Raw genomic sequence first — 20,069 nt, 5'->3', positions numbered from 1 at the left:
CATATTGTGATTTTACGATTTTGGTCCAAAACATTATCTTTTGAATTATTTGGTCCCTCACAAATTAAAACAGGTCACATTTGGTCCGAATTTAACGAAACTGTTAAAATTTAACGGTCAACGGGTTTTAATTACATTTTGACCGAATTAAGTTAATAAATATATTTTTATTAATGTCTAATATCTAATTAACCCAAAACTAATAAATTAAGAATTTTAAGTTATTAATTTTTATTACAAAAATAAATTACCAGAACTTAAAATCATTTAACAAAAATCAAACACAAGATTTCTACATTTCATGGGCTAGGACGTGTTTTTCTCAAAAATCACAATCCCGTTTCCTCAATTCTTCCCCTTTTTTCTTCTTCCAACCTTTCTCGCTGAAATTCTCGAAGAGGAAGAAAAAATTAGGGCAAAATTCTATTCTAGAGAGAGAGAAATTAGGGCAAAATTATGGCTTGCAGATTCCACTCTCACTGCCCCCAAACAGCGCGGATGTACTACACCCTCCCGCCGGCTACGAAGATTCCGGCCACCAGCACGGGGGAGGTGCCGCCGCTAGCGCTGCCAGAGATCCGGCGGCCGCGATGGGGTCTAAAGGTGTTGCGCGGATTGAAACTACTGACTTCATTCTTTATACTATTGCTTGATTGTTGAGCAATTGAATTTTATGAATTGAAAATTTGTTGGATCTTTCATCTTTGATTATTAATTTCGGTTTAATTTTATATGTTGTGTTTTAGACGAGTTTTGGGCAATTTGTTGTGGTTCCTACAATTTTGCTAGAGATGGAGTATATTTTTTCTCGAGTGAAAAAAAAACAAAAAAAAACAAAAAAACAAAGCATTTTTAAAAGAAAGACAAGATGTTCTTTTAAAAAAAAATTTGAATAAAATTTAATTATTTTTTGACAAAAATTAAAATTCTAATATTAACTCTTAATCCGGTCAAAATGTAATTAAAATCCGTTGACCGTTAAATTTTAACGGTTCCGTTAAATTCGGACCAAATGTGACCCGTTTTAATTTGTGAGGGACCGAATAATTCAAAAGATAATGTTTTGGACCAAATTCGTAAAATCGCAATTTGTTAAGGACCAAAAAGGGACTTTAGTCTTAATAAAAACACACTTCATTAAATAAAATAAAAATTACAATTTAAAAGCCTAAAAAATAAAAAAAAAATACATAATTAAAATCCTAAAAAAAATTAAAAATACATAATTAAAATACTCTAAATTAAATTATAAAAACTACTCCAATTATAAATTAAAAATACATAATTGTAAATGGAGTATTTATAGAATAATAAAAGAAAAATAAAAAAAATGAAAAATTCGACCGTTGCAACAGTCATTTGACCGTTTTAAATGTTTTTTTTTTCGAAAATTCGATTTTAAAAAAGTTGAATTATGACGTCATTATTACGACGCCCACTCGCGGGCCGGTTAGTGGGTGTCACGCCGCGCGCCAGCGTACGCCACGTGGCGCCGCGCGCGTGGTGAGCCAGCTCGAGGCCGGCCTCTTCCGCGCGCGACGCGCGACGAGATGGCTCGTCTCGTCGAGACGAGACGCATGCCGCATCGCCGTCTCGATGCCAGCTCGTCTCGTCGAGACGAGACCGAGCCAGCATCGAGCCGCGATGCGAATGCTCTAAGATATAAGAAGTGTAATGAAAAGTGAGTTAGAAAAATTAATGGAATGTGTGCCTTACTTTTATATTACTCCCCCCGTCCCTGAAAATTTGTCATCCATTTCCTTTGTCGTCCGTCCCTAAAAATTTGACACCTTTCACTTTTACCATTTTTGGTAGTGGATGGCATGAGTTTTAAGAAGTGTAATGAAAAGTGAGTTAGAAAATTTGTCTCACTAACATTTTATTTTAAAACTAATATATAAAAAATAGGACTCACATGCCACTAACTTTTTCAACCCACTTTCTATTACATTTCTTAAAACTCGTGCCGAGTCAGTTCATGACAAAATTTAGGGGACAGAGGGAGTACTTCTTTTGTCCCACTCAAGATATCCACATTCTCGAGTGCCATGTGATTTTAGGAGAAATTGTTAGGTGGAGTATGTAGTGAGAAAAATGTAGTTGAACATTTTAATGAGGAAAGAGGAGAGAGACATCTTGAGATATGCCATGGAAATCTATAACCACTTATAAGTGAGATAATTGTAATTAAAAATCCCTTTTTTTTGGAGGAAGTGAAAAGAGTATTCACATGTACTTGTAAGTTGTAATAATTGAAGAATCGAGTGTAAGAAACAATGATAAGTGGGATATTTATACAGTAGCATTACACATGGAATTTGCAGTAATTAAGAGTTGAACAATGACAACGTTAGAGAAGCTAAAGAGAGGTGGTTGATTGACCTTTTTATTATCCATTTGGCCCAATGTTTTAAAAAACGGATCGGCCGGTGAACCAGTGAGGCTACTGATTCACGGTTCAACCGGTCCGACCGGTTCAATCACTGGTCGAACCGTTTAACCTTGCAAATATAAAATTAAATATTCTCTTATGGTAAAATATATGAAAATTAGTGAGTAATATATTACAATTAATATTAACATATAACAAAAACATATAGTATTAAACATTTTAAGTAAATTAAATATTAAGAGTATTTAAAGTAAGTGAATGGCAAAATTTAAATATTTATTAAATATATAAATTTTTAATTAATGTAGCCAAGAAAAGTATATATTTTACATATAATAAATAGATAAAATTCATATTATCTCAAAACATTTATGTGGTGAAATAATATTATAGAAAATATATAAAACTAAACATCAATTTTTAGTTAATTTGGATAAATATATACTATAATAGCATTATTAGTTATTGCATAAAATTAAACTTGAATTATTAGTAAATATGGAGTAATAAACTATATTAATAATATATACTCCATATTACATCAATAAAAATAAAATTTAATGGCTTATTATTAAAATTAAACATATCATAACTAAAAAATATTTTAAAGTATAAAACTAAACACAAATTATTAATTTGTGTGGACAAAAAATTATAGAGTTAATATATAACAATAATTAATATTCACAATATTTCATTCAAGACCATGTGGTGGAGTGGTAGTGTCACACCTCAACTCTTATGACGTATGCACTTACTATAAATAATTTTTATATTTTAATATACATTACCCTGCGCGTCAAGTACAAAAACACATATATTATATAATTTCAAAAACCAACATTTATCAAGTACATATTTCAAAACATTCTAAACCGTAGTGGGACCCTCTCACCACTCTATATACTACACATTTATTTATATGCAAAAATGATTAGGAGGAGAAGGTTGCCAAAACGTGTCAGCCGTCGATCCTGATAACATGTGGAGTTCCTATGACTCATATCAATCAAAAACTTCACTGATATCTTATTCCTGAAAAATATTAGTGGTTTATATGAGCCACAACTCAGTGTATATAAACCTTACCTTTAATTCCACATGCCAAATATCAAACATACTCTTTAACCAATATATAAAACAATAATCAACAAATATTAAAATTAATTCAATATACATATGCACGTGTCACTCTGTTCAGTTTATTATTCTGTGACAAATCAAGTCTGGTATCTGCCCGGGATTCCTCTATGACCCGAAGGTCCCTCTGTAATTGGACTCATAGGTCCCTCTGTATTTGACCCGAAGGTCCCTCTGTAATTGGACTCATAGGTCCCTCTATGACCCGAAGGTCTCTCTATATTTTTTTTTCAGATCCAGGGCAAGACCGTCACAGATCCTCTTTAATCATATGATTCACAAATAATTCCAAAATCATGTGTAAATACATCAATTTCACCAATTACATATTTCTATCATATAATTCATTTATAATATATAAAATATGTCCATTGCACTAATCACATATCCATACCATATTCCACCATCTATATCAAATAACACACAATTATATCAGAGTCACATCATATAATCAAATTATTCACTTTATTTAACACCTAGCAAAGAAGCACATAAAACATGTAAAATTAAAAGTGTGATTTATACACACCTGATTATGATAGGTAATTTTATTGAGCTCCTGATTTCGATTCTTGATTTATAACTCTCGATCCAAAACTTTTCTCTATACTTTTTCGTATTTCCACTAAACTCTCTCAAAATCATTTCTTTTTTCCAAATGATCAACAATATAGATATTTGTACACAAATATATACATCGGCTATTTTGCCGACTTATACTAATTAAAATGAATCTCTTCAAGTACAAGTGTCATATCCTTTGCTAACTATGTAACACGTAATCCATATAAATAATAATATAAGAATGTAGTACATTATACTATCCAAACGTACATGAACAATTTATATAGTACATGTAGCTTTTAATCCAAATGCATACATATAATATTATAAGTACGTATATCATCACTATATACACATGCACACATATTTAAACAATTAGGTCATATATACACTAATTTAATTCTACAGTATATACACACTCCTATTTAAAATTCTCGTGAATCAAAAGCATCTATATATTTGACTATACCGAATCAATCATAAAAAGTTAATATATTCTCTATGACACACTTCACATCTCTGTAGTATAAATGCCAATATAATATACAATGACAATATAATATGATAATATGCAAAATAATACAAGTTTCGGGTTAGGTGAAACTCTTTCAACAATATCTCACGGTTCAATATAATGAGGACTCAACTTACCTTTTTGCTCGAATCGCATGACTCCTTTCTGAGGTGAAACTCACAAAAAGACTTTATCAAGACTGAGATAGTAAATCGCAGATCTCTGTCAATATATAAGATACTAGAATACCATATAAGCGTTCCTGCAGATAATGATGTAAAATCTTCAAAGCAAAATAATGTCGCTAATAACATATTTTGAACAGAATAAGAAACTCCATGTACTTGCGATTGTTACGACGCATAAGCAATAAACTTTCCATTAAGTCAAGAGATAATCAATTCCATGTTTCAGCGCATCACTATAAATAACATAATATCTTGTACCTGCGGAGATAATCAAAATAGGTGACATATTCAACCAATGCTTCCACTCATTAAAACTCTTTTGATATGCTTCACTCCATATAAAAAGATAAAGAATTCTGTCATACTAACTTCGTTATCAATTGAATAATAATCAAGAAAAATTTCCAGTTGAAAACCAGTTCAATCTTTTGTATATCCACTTCTATTCCATGACCTAACACCACGTGTCCCAACAATACCACATGTTCTAGCAAAAACTCACATTTACTCAACCTTGCAATAATCTGTTTATCTCGCATAACTTGTAATACTGACTGCAAGTGATTAACATGCTCATCTGTACTTCATGAATATAATAGTAAGTCAATAGAAATAATATCTAACTGATTCAGGAATAGTTGAGAGAATTTGTTCATCAATGCCATAAATAATTGTAGGTGCAATAGTTTATTCGAAAGGCATAACCAAAACTCATAATGGTTGTACTGAGTTCAAAATGGCGTCTCTGCAATATTCTCTTTAGCTATCTTCAACTGATGATATCTTGATCAAAAATCAGTACTCGAAAACAATTGCATACCTTGAAATTGATCAAATAAGTCTTTTATTCTCGGTTATAGATATTTATTCTTCACTATCACTCGATTCGACTTCCAATAGTGTATATAATGTCTCAGTGTATCATCTTTCTTCTTCAAAAATAATATTGGCGCTCTCCAAAGTAAAACATTGAGTCATACATATCTCTTGTCTGACAACTCTTGTAACTGTTTCTTAAATTCTTGAAACTCTAATGAAGATGGTTGATAAGTAGAAATAAAAATAAATGCAGTGCTCAATAGAGAAATATGTCTCCTGATAAGGTGAAAATCCAGAAAGCCGATCTAGATAATATAAGAAAACCTGGAACAATATATTGATTACCGTAAAATATCACTCGATCCCATCTCGATGAATATATTACCATTTTTTTTACTTGACAAGCTACCATGGTTCGATGAAGTGAAAACCAATCTATACCCATAATAGTATCAAAATTTGTGTATGAACAAGAGAAACAATATCCGCTACCAGTTCAATCGAATTAACTCGCAATACGTTCTTTAGAAAACCTTGTATATTAAAATAATGTCAACTCATAATCAACAAACATAGTTCCTTGATTAAAGACAAAACCTTCTCTTCTTCTTATCACAATACACTTCTTTGCATACATTTAGCATTGAGTTCTCTAGAAAAATCGTCTGAACTGAATACCAGAATATCAGAGGTTGTATCATAGCTTGTGAGACTGTTTCCCCACAAGAGTAAGTATTGCTTCAAATAAGAGATACCCTATAATCAAAACCTTCTTCTGACATACAACTGATTTGATTGAACACGGTTCTATCACTTTTAACTATATCCCAGCCTCAGTCAGATTAGTCCCATAAAATCAACAACTTCTACTTTTCCGGGCTCTTTAAATTTTCAACCTCTTTACCTCATCATTGGTCCATATACTCTTTGTTCTAAAAGCCTGGGTAATCCTCATATGATGCAACATGTATATGAAATGCACTCTATAATTAATGGACAATGTAGGGCGGCTAACCCTTCTCTCCTTGGTGACAAATGTTCATGATAATTCAAATGCATGTGCAACTTATAACTCATATGTATCGTATGATATTTATGAATGTCATGTCCCAGCGGGAATCTATCCCCGCTCTGATACCACCTAAACTGTCACACCTCAACCCTTATGACGTATGCACTTACTATAAATAGTTTTTATATTTTAATATAAATTACCCCGCGCGTCAAGTACAAAAAACACATATATTATATAATTTCAAAAACCAACATTTATCAAGTACATATTTCAAAACATTCTAAACCGTAGTGGGACCCTCTCACCACTCTATATACTACACATTTATTTATATGCAAAAATGATGGGGAGGAGAAGGTTGCCAAAACGTGTCAGCCGGCGATCCTGATAACATGTGGAGTTCCTATGACTCATATCAATCAAAAACTTCACTGATATCTTATTCCTGAAAAATATTAGTGGTTTATATGAGCTACAACTCAGTGTATATAAACCTTACCTTTAATTCCACATGTCAAATATCAAACATACTCTTTAACCAATATATAAAACAATAATCAACAAATATTAAAATTAATTCAATATACATATGCACGTGCCACTCTGTTCAGTTTATTATTCTGTGACAAATCAAGTCTGGTATCTGCCCGGGATTCCTCTATGACCCGAAGGTCCCTATGTTGTTGGACTCATAGGTCCCTCTGTATTTGACCCAAAGGTCCCTCATTAATTGGACTCATAGGTCCCTCTATGACCCGAAGGTCTCTCTATATTTTTTTTTTCAGATCCAGGGCAAGACCGTCACAGATCCTCTTTAATCATATGATTCACAAATAATTCCAAAATCATGTGTAAATACATCAATTTCACCAATTACATATTTCTATCATATAATTCATTTACAATATATAAAATATGTCCATTGCACTAATCATATATCCATACCATATTCCACCATCTATAGCAAATAACACACTATTATATCAGAGTCACACCATATAATCAAATTATTCACTTTATTTAACACCTAGCAAAGAAGCACATAAAACATGTAAAATTAAAAGTGTGATTTATACACACCTGATTATGATAGGTAATCTTATTGAGCTCCTTATTTCGATTCTTGATTTATAACTCTCGATCCAAAACTTTTCTCTATACTTTTTCGTATTTCCACTAAACTCTCTCAAAACCATTTCTTTTTTCCAAATGATCAACAATATAGATATTTGTACACAAATATATACATCGGCTATTTTGCCGACTTATACTAATTAAAATGAATCTCTTAAGTACAAGTGTCATATCCTTTGCTAACTATGCAACACGTAATCCATATAAATAATAATATAAGAATGTAGTACATTATACTATCCAAACGTACATGAACAATTTATATAGTACATGTAGCTTTTAATCCAAATGCATACATATAATATTATAAGTACGTATATCATCACTATATGCACATGCACACATATTTAAACAATTAGGTCACATAGGTTTGTGTGTTTCCGGTTCAACCGGTCCGATCGGCCGGTTACGGCGGTTCAAGGCGGCTAAACACATGAACGGTTTTAGGGGCCGTACCGGACCGGACCAGCTGCCGGTTCGCGGTCCGCCGGTCGAGCCGGCCTGTCCGGTCCGGTTTTTAAAACACTGATTTGGCCCTATTTTCTACTCCATTTAGAATCCAATGGAGAGTAGCCCACTCACCCATTGATGTGGTGAGTTCTTCACCCACCTCTATGACAACAGCTTATGCTAAAATCATAATGTTCATTCTTTGGAATATGAAAAATGAGATGGAGCTAACTGAAGAGCAAACAACTACTCTAACTCAATGTGTCATAGCCCAAGCTGAAATGGTTGTAGATGCTTTCGCAGCAACTTCACTGGTTTTTTCTTCTCCTCATGTGGTTATGTCGGTGGAGGCATCTCCGCTCGTGGGCGATCTTGTTGGGCCACCTCCAGAGGATGAGTTCCTGCTACCAAGCCGCAACCAACCGTGAATGATGAAGTAGAAGAGGTGGGCGATCCTATTGGGCCACCTTCAAAGGATGGACTTCCTGCTCCTGAGCCGCAACTAACCGTGAAAAAGGAAGCAGAAGAACCCTTGCGAAGAAACTAAAGGAGTAATGGTCTAGTACAAGGCTAGGTTTAAGTTGTGCATATGGATAATAATTGGATTTGAATTAAACTCATTCTTATGCTAATTAATTAGCACATATATTGATAATCATGACAACTATTTAGGAAAAAACATCTCCAATACAAATTTCATTTAAGAATAATCATCTTCAATACAAATTTTAAGGTACCAAATCAAACCACCTATATATTCTGTGGGGAATAGAGATCATTTGAATGGATCTGTTTCATATAATCACAATCTATACCTACTGTATATATTTAAAACAACATGCATGCACCTTCCTAGAGGTGTGTACATAAATACCGAAAAATGGTATATCGATTGTATCGTACCAAAAATTACCGAATTTTCGGTATGGTACGATATCGTAATGTAGGTTTTTGATACAATAACGGTATGAATTTTCTTAACGGACCTATAGTACTTCCTCTATTCTAAGGAAGAATATTTCTTCCTTGGGCGGCACGAGAATCTTAGTAATGAGTCATCTTAATTGGGACAAATCAAAATAGAGAGTGAGTCATCTTTAATGGGATGGATAAAGTATATTAAATAGTCTTTGAATAATTGAATTATCTTTGATGGTACGGAGAGAAAGCGAGTCATCTTAATTAGGACGGAAAGAACTCAATACACTTGCCAAAAGATGCATATATACTTTGAATAATTAGCATGCTAGCATAAATAGTATACGAGGTTATTATATGCATTTTATATACAGAATTCATATATTCATATTGTTTATGTTGGTTTATTAAGAATGATCATTACGTGAACTGTTTGGCTCGTGTATCGCACGGGTGATGACACTAGTTCTAAGAAAAATCACACATCATCCCTACTTCATTATTTATAGAATATCTCAAGTTCATAATCATCTCACTCCAAAAGATTACTCAAATAAACTAAACAAAATTACTTTCACTATTCTCAATTACTCTCTTCGTCCGTGAATAAGAGTCTCAGTTCATTTATACTATAAATAGTAATAGACCCACATTCCAATAACTCAATCCACTCATAATTCATTTAAAACTAATAAATATAAGTGATGCTTATATACCACTAATTTTTTTCCACCCACTTTCTTAATATTTCTCTAAACTCGTGATGGAAAGAAATGAGACTCTTATTCACATATGGAAGGAGTACTCTTCACAACATGTTACTATTCACAACATGCCTATTCTAGTCTAATAAATTCACAAAAAATGCTAAATATAGCTTGGTAAACTCGTATAAATGCGTGTATTGCTCATCAAACATCTCTATATATAGCCATGTAATCAATCACCCAATAAAAAATCTGTAACATACAAATCCCCAGTATAAAGTCAATTGTATCAACTATCATCAAACTTAAGCTCCCCACTTTGTTCTAGGGATTCAGTAATCCTACTAATTATATTAAAGGTCTGATTCAAGTAATCAATTTATACAATTTTACCTCCTCCAACCAAATAAAATAGCTAGCTTGTCCAGAGCCTTTGTCCTAGTGGTAAGGAGCTTAGACATCAATGTATGAGGTGCCGAATTCGAGCCCTCTTGACATCAATTGTAATTTCCACCTTTCTTAGAAGTTTATTTGTAATTTCCTCCTTCATATAAGAGTTAACTTTTTTTTTTAAACCAAATAAAATAGCCAAACGTTCAAAATAACTAAAATCCCTATTTCTTAAAAAAAGAAAAAAAATCACACTTTTGTTCAAATTTTTTTAGAAGTCAACCAAAATTCATGAGTTAAATGAAAAATATCATCAATAATTTATGACATTAGATAATTGAGAAAAGTAACAAATATTACTCCCTCAGTCCCGGATAATTCGTCTCACTTTGAACGAGTTCCTACTTTTATATATTAGTTTTATAATAAATTGTAAGTAGAAATGAGTTAATGGAATAATATGGGGGCCACTACCTAAAATGATAAAAGGAAAATGAGACAAATTATGTGGGATGGACTAAAAATGGAAAAATGGAACAAATTATCCGGTTAATTCATTACATTTAAAAGTTAAAATTAGCCATTCAGATACTCAAACTAAATTGAATTGCAGACTTATCTTTCAATTCGGCCCACGTTATAATATATAGTTGTATTGGGCTTTTAATAAGCCTCAAACAAAAAATAGGCCCAAATAGGAATGGATGTATGATGTTGGAATGTTTAAATAACCAAATTCAGTTGCGCAGCTTCATTCTCCGCTGCTGCCGACTAGGGTTTTTGCTCCACACACAGTCACACACGCACACGCGCAGCCATGGCGGAACAGGTACATCCTTCTTCTATCCACATCTCGCCTCTTTGTTTTCTTCATCGCCACTGCTTAATTTGATTGTACTTTCTACCGATTTGCAGACCGAGAAGGCTTTTTTGAAGCAGCCCAAGGTGTTTCTATGGTGAGTTTACGTTTGCGTAATCTTAGATTTCATGTGAATACGCTGCTTGGTGTTGAATCTAAATTCGAAATCCTCTTTTATTTTATTTTTTTTGTGATGAATTGTAGTGGACAGAATCCTTATTTCGATTACTCATCTGATTTCGTATTTGTTTGAATGTAGCTCTAAGAAGTCTGGTAAGGGTAAGGCCCCAGGAAAGGGAGGCAACCGCTACTTTAAGAGCATTGGACTCGGATTCAAAACCCCGCGCGAGGCTTCTGAAGGTGCAATATTCTTATTTGTTTTTACATAAATATTGTATTTTGCTGTTTTATTTATGATGTTTTGCCCTTGTCAATCCATCTGGTTTGTACGTTTCATTTTCTTTAATTCTCTGTTGTTGTGTTTTGAGAATTGAAGCTTGTATGAAATCTGTGTTTATATGTTTTTTGACTCAGTGTGCTATATGTGATGTTATGTTTCTTTGGTAAAAGTGATATTTCTTTAGTGTTTGATATATGTGAATTGTGCTTTCAAGTGCTAGTGTACCACAAATTGTGCATTTTTTTGTAAATTATTCTCTTGCTGTTGAATGACAGGGCTTATAAAGTAGTTCATTGTTACTGTACTGAATGCAGTGTGCTGTTATTCACATAATAATAATAGTAATGATGATGATGTAATCAAATCCTCCTCTTTTCTTTGTTTTGTTGCTTCAATATATTTGTTTTTTACTGAAACTCAATATGCCTTTTTTGCAGGCACATACATTGACAAGAAGTGCCCTTTCACTGGTAATGTATCCATCAGAGGGCGTATCCTTGCTGGAACTTGCCACAGCGCAAAGATGATGCGGACTATCATTGTTAGACGTAACTACCTCCACTGGGTGAAGAAGTACCAACGGTATGATGCTCATGCTCTGTTATATGTTGCTGGCTGCTTTTGTCTTGGTTGTGTATCTAACTGCTGTAATACATTGAACTTTAGATATGAGAAGAGGCACTCCAACATACCAGCTCACATTTCCCCATGCTTTCGCGTTAAGGAAGGCGACCATGTCACCATTGGTCAATGCAGGCTAGTACCAGTACCATATATGCATTATCAGTCTCTTATGCTATTACTAAATCTGGAATTTGATGTTATTGAACTGTGTTATTTTCTTGCAGGCCATTGTCCAAAACTGTGAGGTTCAATGTTCTTAAGGTTATTCCAGCTGGTTCTTCTGGTCTTGGGAAGAAGGCTTTTACAGGGATGTGAGTTAGGCTATATGAGTTGTTTAAACTTTTTGAAAGGATGTGTTTTGAATTTTTATTGTTTCAGTTGGTACTGTTATCAGTGCCTCGCAGACGGCAAAAATCTTGACATTTTATGACATTTTTGTGATAGTTTTCTGATTGAGTTTTAGTTCTGATTACATAAAGTTGATGTTATTCTACTCGTTATATAGTTCTCAACTTTTAATATAATATTGTAGTCCGGAGAAAATAAGATATGGCTAGTTTGTAAGTCGAGATGCGGTATGTTTCCATTAGCGAACTAAGTATTTGCAAATGGTGTCTAATCACTGTTGATTCCATTGTTCTATAAAAATAAAATAATGCAAAATTGATTAAGTAAAGATAATGCGAAAAGGTTGTAGATTAGTGATAATGGATTATGGGGATAATGTTGTTAAGTAGTGTTTAGGGTAAGTAATTGTACAAGTAATAAATAAAATGATACTTTAAGTTTCGTTTGAATTTTGGCATGAATTATAAGAAATATAAAAAAAAATGGGTGAGAAAATAATGGAACGTGAAATCCATTTTTATATATTAGTTTTATAATAGAATGTGAATGGAATGTGAGATGTACCTATCATTTATGGTAAAGATGAACGAGACGCCTAATGGCGAACATGCTAAAATGGTAAACATCATCACTATTTTCTTTTATTTTTAATGTCAATGTCTAAATTATATAAATTTAAATAAATAATAAATTAATTGTTCGATGTATTACAATATTGGAAAAAAGAATACAACGATAAGCAAATTTCAATAAAATATTTATAATAGGAGAAGAAATTTGATAAAGTAATTTTGAAAAATATTGAGTAGAGAAGGATGTGGGTGTGTGAAATGAATGTGAATGTGAGGTATTCATAATATAAGAAGAAATTTAATAAAGTAATTTGTAAAAAAATTGATTATCGGCCCCGGCTAACCGCAATGGGGCCGATGGCGGATCGGCTGAGGCGTATGATCGGCCATGGGGGGAGGTGTTGGTGGTGGCGATCGGCTTCCTCTCCACAATGGGAGATGGAGTGGCCAATTGCAAAGGCCGAGTGATTGTCCATCATTGTGAGTGTCCTAATGGAAGACATAGGGAGTATGTAGTGGCTATATGTTGTTTAAAAATCTTCAAAATAGAAAGTTTTTATTTTAAGAGATGAATCAAAAAGGAAAGAGTACTATTTTTAAAAGACGATGGAGTATTTTACGTTTCATCATTGAATCTATCTTAAACTAAGCTTTTGAATCTCTCTAGTCCCATGACCCGCCTTCTAGTTTTTTCCCCTGCTTCTATGGTGGATGTGTTATCCCCCCTTCTCCCCTTTTTTGATTGTACGTGTTGTTTTGCGGAAGTATTGGAGGTGAGCATTTGATTTTGGTGATTTTGGCGGGGGGTGAGTTTCCCTACCTTCCCCTCGATTTTTCTCTTTGATTTCAATCCGATTTCATCTGAAGGCAACACCACGTGGTCATTGTCATTGTGTCGATAGTGTAGTCAATGAACACCCAACCACACCATTATATATTATTTTTATATTATTTTTTGATAATAATATGTTTACAAGATGTATTTATTCAATAGTAATTTATAAAAAATACAATAAATGATAAACTATAAATTTAAGAAATTGAAAAATATATTATCCTCGTCATTCTCCATATTTATCAACAAATGATACTACAAAATAATAATCTATATTAGTCTAACTAGTTAAAAGTGGCAGTTTGATGGAAAGACATTTTTACTCTTTTGGAGGGAAAATGAGAAACTGACTGTATAATTGTTTATCTTATTTCTTTATTTTGCATCTCCCAAAATAAAATCTAATATTGGACCAAATGAGTTTCCAATACAATGACAGACAATTGCTTCCCAAACAAGATTGAAATCTCTATAAAGAAAGAAGATTATGCTTGAAGAAGAAGGAGGAGAAGAAGAAGGAGAAGGAGAAGGAGGAGAAGGAGAAGGAGAAGGAGGAGGAGGAGGAGAAGAAGAAGAAGAAGAAGGACGGGTGGAAGGGAGAAGGAATACTAATTTAGGGCTTAGGAATATTGGTTTATGTATGCTATTTGGGCTATTGTTTGGGCTTATAGTATGGATTCTGAAATTAGGATTTTGGTTTAATTTGAGTGTTGAATTTTAGTATTTATATTATTAAATTATAATTTAGGAGTAATAATTTATTATTTTATGATATTATTATTCTATTTCCATAAATGAATGTTTTGAGCATTATTTATAAATTGTCATTATTAATTATAAATATATTTTTTAATTAGTTTCATTAATTTTTTTAATAATTATATATTTGAAGTGTGGTTGATTTTTTATTTGGAAGTACTTTAATCTATTTTATCAAGGAATTATTGATTTATGAACTCCGTTAATATAATTAGTTCTCTATTAATTTATTTGTTGATAATCTCAAAGTACATTGTAAAACTTTCAATATAGATTATTTATGTCAAAGGTCAACATATTTTCAAAAGTCACAAAATTTTAGTCTATAATGAAGAGGTTGACGTTACATTTGATTTTATTATAATGTTGTTTACTAAGAAGCTTTATATAATGTAGAATATAATTATTAGTTCATTTTATTATTGTTTTATCTAGAATTTGTTTATGTTATGTTTAATACTTATATACTTCATAATTTTTTTTATCATTGATTATTAGTAGTTATTTCTTATTAATAATGTTATAAAACAACAAAAGATTAGGTAAGAATTCTTGAATATTTAAAAGTTGATTTTTAAAAGCTCCAAAGCTTGGGCACATCGATTTTGTATATGAAATCGTTAATCTTAAAAAATACTCATAAGATAATAATTATTAAAGATAAACCTATACAAAAATTCTACACAATTTATTATTTAATAGAATAAAAAAGTGTATAAAAAATATGGATAAAGAAATAAAAATATGAAAGTACACTATTAATCATCAATCTTAAAAAGGATTGGTAAGAAAGTTGTTACTTACACAAATATCTTTTATTAATAACTAAAATGGTACTCCTACATTATTAAAGTCAAAAGTTTGAATGTAGATTAAAAATAAGGAAAAAAATGGAAAGATGAAATTACACTATAGCTGCTGCATTTATTTCACTAACTTTAGCTTCTTGAAAATAACATTGTATTCTATTCCATTAAATGTTTTAAATACCTATGCATATATAAAAAATGAGTTTTTTAGAAATTTACATATTGTCATTGTAATTAATTTAAATTTATATAGCAATAACTTTAGATCTTTACTCATAAATTTTTTTGTTTTGGTTTGACGACTATATGTGTTCGGCTCGACCGGGCTTGCGGATTAAGGCCGAAAATCTCTAGCAGGTGGTGTGGTTTAATTAATCTAACGACAACTGAATTAATTACTTGTACATCTAGAGATATAATAAATTGTTTATATATTTTCTAAAATAAATGATGGACTTCGAATATTTTAATTAATGAAAGAAAAGGGGTAAAACAAAACAACGCTGACAATGTTTTTATCTGACACGAATCTGCACGAAGTTAACCCGATACGGACTCGTACGTTTAGGGTTTGGGACAGGGTCAGATTTCTTATGTCCCATGCATAGCATTGGTAATACATGGTTCATTTATTTTATTACATTTTACTCCACTTATAGTTTTTTTTTTGTCCATCTCTTTTTCTATATACTCCACTCTCATAAACTAAAGTTGTAGGCATCGTTTGCCGAATATGAAATGTTTCATTTAAAGTGAGGTGAGAGAGTGCATTTTTCTTTTTGTTATTGTTTATAATGTTATTAATTGTTTATAATATTATGAATATTATGTAATTAACAAATATTCTTAATCACAAATCTCATTATATTCTTATCATCCTCTTTTTCTAATCAATTTATCTTAAAAATTTTCTTCTTATTTGAAAATTATTTGTCATGTGGATAGCACAGTTGATAACACTAGTTTTATTAAAAGAAAAAGGATTATCTGACGAGAAAAAATGAAATTTTTTTATCATAAAATTGTAGCAAATGTGGTCTCTATTTATAGAGGATGAAAAATTATAAATTTTAATATAAATTTTTTAATATAATATATAAAAGATATATAAGTTTTAAAAAATATATTTATCAACCAATGAGATTTTACCATTTGATATAATCTCATTGGCTGAATGATTAAATGATTTGGAAGACCGTTCGGTCTATGGTTGCCACTTGACAACCAACCAACCATTGTCAAAGAGAGAGAGAGACCATTTGCATTAATTTTATTTTATTTTTTTTAATCTATTAAAGATGTGGCGGTCAACCGAAGTGACCGATAAACATGGTCTTAGGGAGGCTTATTTGATGGCTTATTTGATGGAGTGGAACTTACATAATGGTGGTGGGGTGAATTATCAAAGGATAAGCTTTATTTTGCCACACCAATTTCGATATTAGTGGTAATAAGAAATCTCTGTTTTATTACGATCATAATGGTAGTGGGGTGAATACATCAAACAACGTCGTTTTGATATTCCCCAATTCAACCATGATCATGCCAAAGTTTATGAAGAGAATGTCTATGGAGCTCATCTCCAAATTCAGTTGTGTAGCATAAACATACAATATATTGGCAAATAATCCAAACTTTTGATCATTTGAAAGGATTTCATTGTTCGTTTGTGTGTAAAGCAGAAACATATTAATCCTCATCAACGATTTACAAGCCGCGGGAGCATAATTCCCTGTCGAAAAAGGTTGATGTATGAAAAGAGAGAATCTACGTGTGTGTTCGTTCCTGATGATGAATATTGAATACAACAAATACATGCAACACTTAGGAACCCCAGTTCGGAATATTTGCAGTGGCTTCATTCACCATCTTCACCAACGTCACCTGCATCGAACTTGCATTCACTTATGCAGTACTATTATATATCTCGAACGAAAATGCATACGCATATTACTAGAGCTCATACCACACTTTCTGGGACACCAGGTGGTGGCAGGGAAAGGTTTCTCGGAGGCCACACATTGTCATATGATCTCTTGTCGAATCTCCACTCTCCAATCTTTCCGTAAGTCATCTTACCCTGACAACATTTACCTATACATAAATTCCAAGCAACTAAATGTATATAGAATAGAAAACCAAAATGCAACAAAGGAACTTATGAAGATATACCTTTAAATCATAATCGCATCCGTAAGTGTAGTGAATTATGTAAGACTTTCCAATTGTTGTATCCCAAGGAGGCTGTAGTGAATTAAGCAAGATAGTCAACTTTATAGGTCACTCATAACTAAATTGCATAATCCATTGAAGACAATGTAAGCCCGAGTTGTGATATATGCAAAACTCAATCTTATTGCATAACACATAACCACACTACGAAAGTCATTCTTGATCTATTTTTGATAGTAAGCATGACCTAAAATGATCTAACAATGACATCCGTATTTTTCAAATCCGGATTATATAAAATGACCTAAAACAAACTAATAATCTTCTAAAATGACATAAAACAAACTAATAATGACGGGTTCAACAGTTCAGCACTAAAAATTAGTTCTACATTTATTATAACCCACTATACGGGAATTGAGAAGAACTCACCTGAATCATGAACTCCTTGTACAAAATGTTGCCCACACCATGAAAAGCAGATGCAACAGCATATGCATACCTAAAGTCATAAATAGACAACTTAGTTCAAAATATGTCTGTTAATCACACTCAGTTGGGGAAGAAGCTTACATCTCAAGGACCCATCCGAAAGCTTTATCAGCTTCAGGATCTTTCTTCATAGCCAAGGAGACATTCATCCAAGTCGGAGCTATCTTTTTCAGAGCATCCTACGACATAATCAACTCGATAAATCATAAATTCCCAAAGGGCCTAGTAGGAGTGCAAGAAATAGAAGATACCTTCCCTACAATGACCGGGGAATTCCCAATCGGATCGATGTTAGTAATTGGTCCTCTTTCTTCAGGGAAGAACTTGCGCAGGACCTTCTCGTATTTCTTAGGCTCGATGTAGAAGAAAGGGAAGGCAGCTCCAAGGCCATCTCTGGACAGGTTTGGGATTGGCTTGACCAGAATGTGGTCCGGCTCCGACATAAGTATGTAACTATATCGACAAAAATAGATGGAATATACTTATTAAGTAATCAACCAAAATCTATGATGCTACTCCATATGCATAACAAGAAAGAAAAAAAGCAAGTGGCTATTTCAATGTCACATACTCTTCTTCAATATTTACTTGTTGTAGCCACTGTACAAATGCCCAAGGCCTGTTTAGGACAATGTAGCCCTGCCACAAAAAGAGATCAGTTATTAAAAGAAGCAAAAACCTTGAACTTTGTGAATCAAGTTATTCATAATAAAAAATTAAAAGAGCAGCTGAAGGCGTGGACTTGCTTAAATCAAAAGTGACCTAATTGAGTAAAGCCCCCAAAATTAAGGGCTTATATAAGAATTGCTTCCCAATTGAGTAAAACCCCCAAATTGAAGGGCTTATACAAGAATTAAAAGTAGAAGAAAGAAAGAAACCTGGTCGATTCCATCGGGGAGGGGATTGGCAACGAAGGTGGGAATCTCGTCCATGAACCGATCGGGTTTGCCGGTGTGGAGGATTCTGGTGAATCCGCCCATGTCGGAATTAGGGTGGCGCAATTTCTGCTGCTTGAACCAGTAGTACATGACTCTGCTCTGCCACGTGTTGTAGATGGAGTCGGAGGCGGTGACGGCGGTGTGGAAGAGCCGCCTTCTCGTCTTCTTCGTGGGCATTGTGATGATGGGGTCAACGGAGGATTTGGTGGCTGATTGGCCAGGGAATTCTTGGTTGAGAGAGGCATTTGCGGAGATGATGATGTTGTAGGTGATCAGAGCTGCAGAGAAGGTGATCACTGCGGCGAAGAACAAATGCCTGCAACCCATTTCTCTTCTATGATTTTGGTAATTGATCAATCAATCAATCCACATTTCACCTTCTAAATTTCAGTTGACGAAATCGGATTAGTTGAAAATTGATTCTTTTTTTGCTATGTCAAATCAATACGAGTACATTTTTTTTTTGCTTTCTAGCTGTCTAAGCTTTATTTAATTCAGATATTTGTGATTAAGTCGCTGCATTAGTTGTTCGAAAAAGTCATGAGGTTGTTTAAGTCATTAACGTTTTAAATTCTGTAGTTATTGCGTAACAAGGAGTATTGGAGAATATAGCAATTTTAAATGTTGCAGGTCACATTCTTAGAGGAAGACTTTGTAATGAATCATAAGTCCAGCAGTGAGATAGCTCTTGAAGAGCTAACTTCAGTCACAAGTTCCATTAACGAAGAACAACAAGTTCCATTAACGAAGAACAACTACCTAGTGTAACAACAATTCCAGAAATTTCAACTACTACTCCAAATGTTGTAGTGCCGCGTCGCAGTGGAAGGGTCTCTCATGAGCCCGAAAGATACACTGGTTTGGGAGAGTGCATGGATCACTCCTCGGACAACAATGTACTAGATTCCTGGAATCTTGCAGAGGCGCAGGCAGATGTCGATCATTGCGAATGGGTGAAAGAAATGGATTCAGAACTACAATCAATGGTAGACAAAAACTTCTATGATTCATCTATCCTACCCGAAGGCTG

The 20,069-nt window shown here is 33.1% G+C and overlaps 2 protein-coding genes and 1 long non-coding RNA gene across 3 annotated transcripts; 1 reads left to right on the top strand and 2 right to left on the bottom strand.

Moving 5' to 3' along the window:
• Positions 1-6,180: 6,180 nt before the first annotated feature.
• On the bottom strand, positions 6,181-7,858 carry LOC125224511. The gene is made up of 2 exons (XR_007176880.1): positions 7,713-7,858; positions 6,181-7,077 (listed from the first exon to the last, which is right to left on the bottom strand). It is a non-coding gene; the product is annotated as an uncharacterized LOC125224511 (long non-coding RNA).
• Positions 7,859-10,970: 3,112 nt separating this feature from the next.
• On the top strand, positions 10,971-12,570 carry LOC125218261 (40S ribosomal protein S11-2-like). The gene is made up of 6 exons (XM_048119897.1): positions 10,971-11,060; positions 11,147-11,187; positions 11,350-11,450; positions 11,928-12,072; positions 12,157-12,246; positions 12,339-12,570. Exons 1-6 carry the CDS (start codon positions 11,049-11,051, stop codon positions 12,427-12,429), a joined length of 480 nt encoding a protein of 159 aa, XP_047975854.1. The 5' UTR covers positions 10,971-11,048; the 3' UTR covers positions 12,430-12,570.
• A 4,464-nt stretch (positions 12,571-17,034) lies between these two features.
• Positions 17,035-19,498, bottom strand: LOC125219421 (hydroxyproline O-arabinosyltransferase 1-like). The gene is made up of 8 exons (XM_048121395.1): positions 18,980-19,498; positions 18,673-18,740; positions 18,353-18,554; positions 18,183-18,280; positions 18,042-18,111; positions 17,610-17,681; positions 17,404-17,517; positions 17,035-17,321 (listed from the first exon to the last, which is right to left on the bottom strand). Exons 1-8 carry the CDS (start codon positions 19,364-19,366, stop codon positions 17,262-17,264), a joined length of 1,071 nt encoding a protein of 356 aa, XP_047977352.1. The 5' UTR covers positions 19,367-19,498; the 3' UTR covers positions 17,035-17,261.
• Between the last annotated feature and the right edge of the window lie 571 nt (positions 19,499-20,069).

Source organism: Salvia hispanica, chromosome 4 (assembly GCF_023119035.1).
Source record: "Salvia hispanica cultivar TCC Black 2014 chromosome 4, UniMelb_Shisp_WGS_1.0, whole genome shotgun sequence".
NCBI classification, from domain to species: Eukaryota; Viridiplantae; Streptophyta; class Magnoliopsida; order Lamiales; family Lamiaceae; genus Salvia; species Salvia hispanica.
The sequence above is the reverse complement of the archived record's forward strand: the minus strand, read 5'-3'. Positions and strand labels throughout refer to the sequence as shown.

Excerpts from the sequence above, each read along its gene's own strand:
- LOC125218261 (XM_048119897.1), top strand. Across the intron at positions 11,188-11,349 it reads CAGCCCAAGGTGTTTCTATG|CTCTAAGAAGTCTGGTAAGG; the intron begins GTGAGTTTACGT and ends GTTTGAATGTAG. Across the intron at positions 11,451-11,927 it reads CCCGCGCGAGGCTTCTGAAG|GCACATACATTGACAAGAAG; the intron begins GTGCAATATTCT and ends CCTTTTTTGCAG.
- LOC125219421 (XM_048121395.1), bottom strand. The coding sequence starts at position 19,366 with ATGGGTTGCAGGCATTTGTTCTTCGCCGCAGTGATCACCTTCTCTGCA. Across the intron at positions 18,281-18,352 it reads CCCCGGTCATTGTAGGGAAG|GATGCTCTGAAAAAGATAGC; the intron begins GTATCTTCTATT and ends ATTATGTCGTAG. Across the intron at positions 17,518-17,609 it reads GATGCGATTATGATTTAAAG|GGTAAGATGACTTACGGAAA; the intron begins GTATATCTTCAT and ends AAATGTTGTCAG.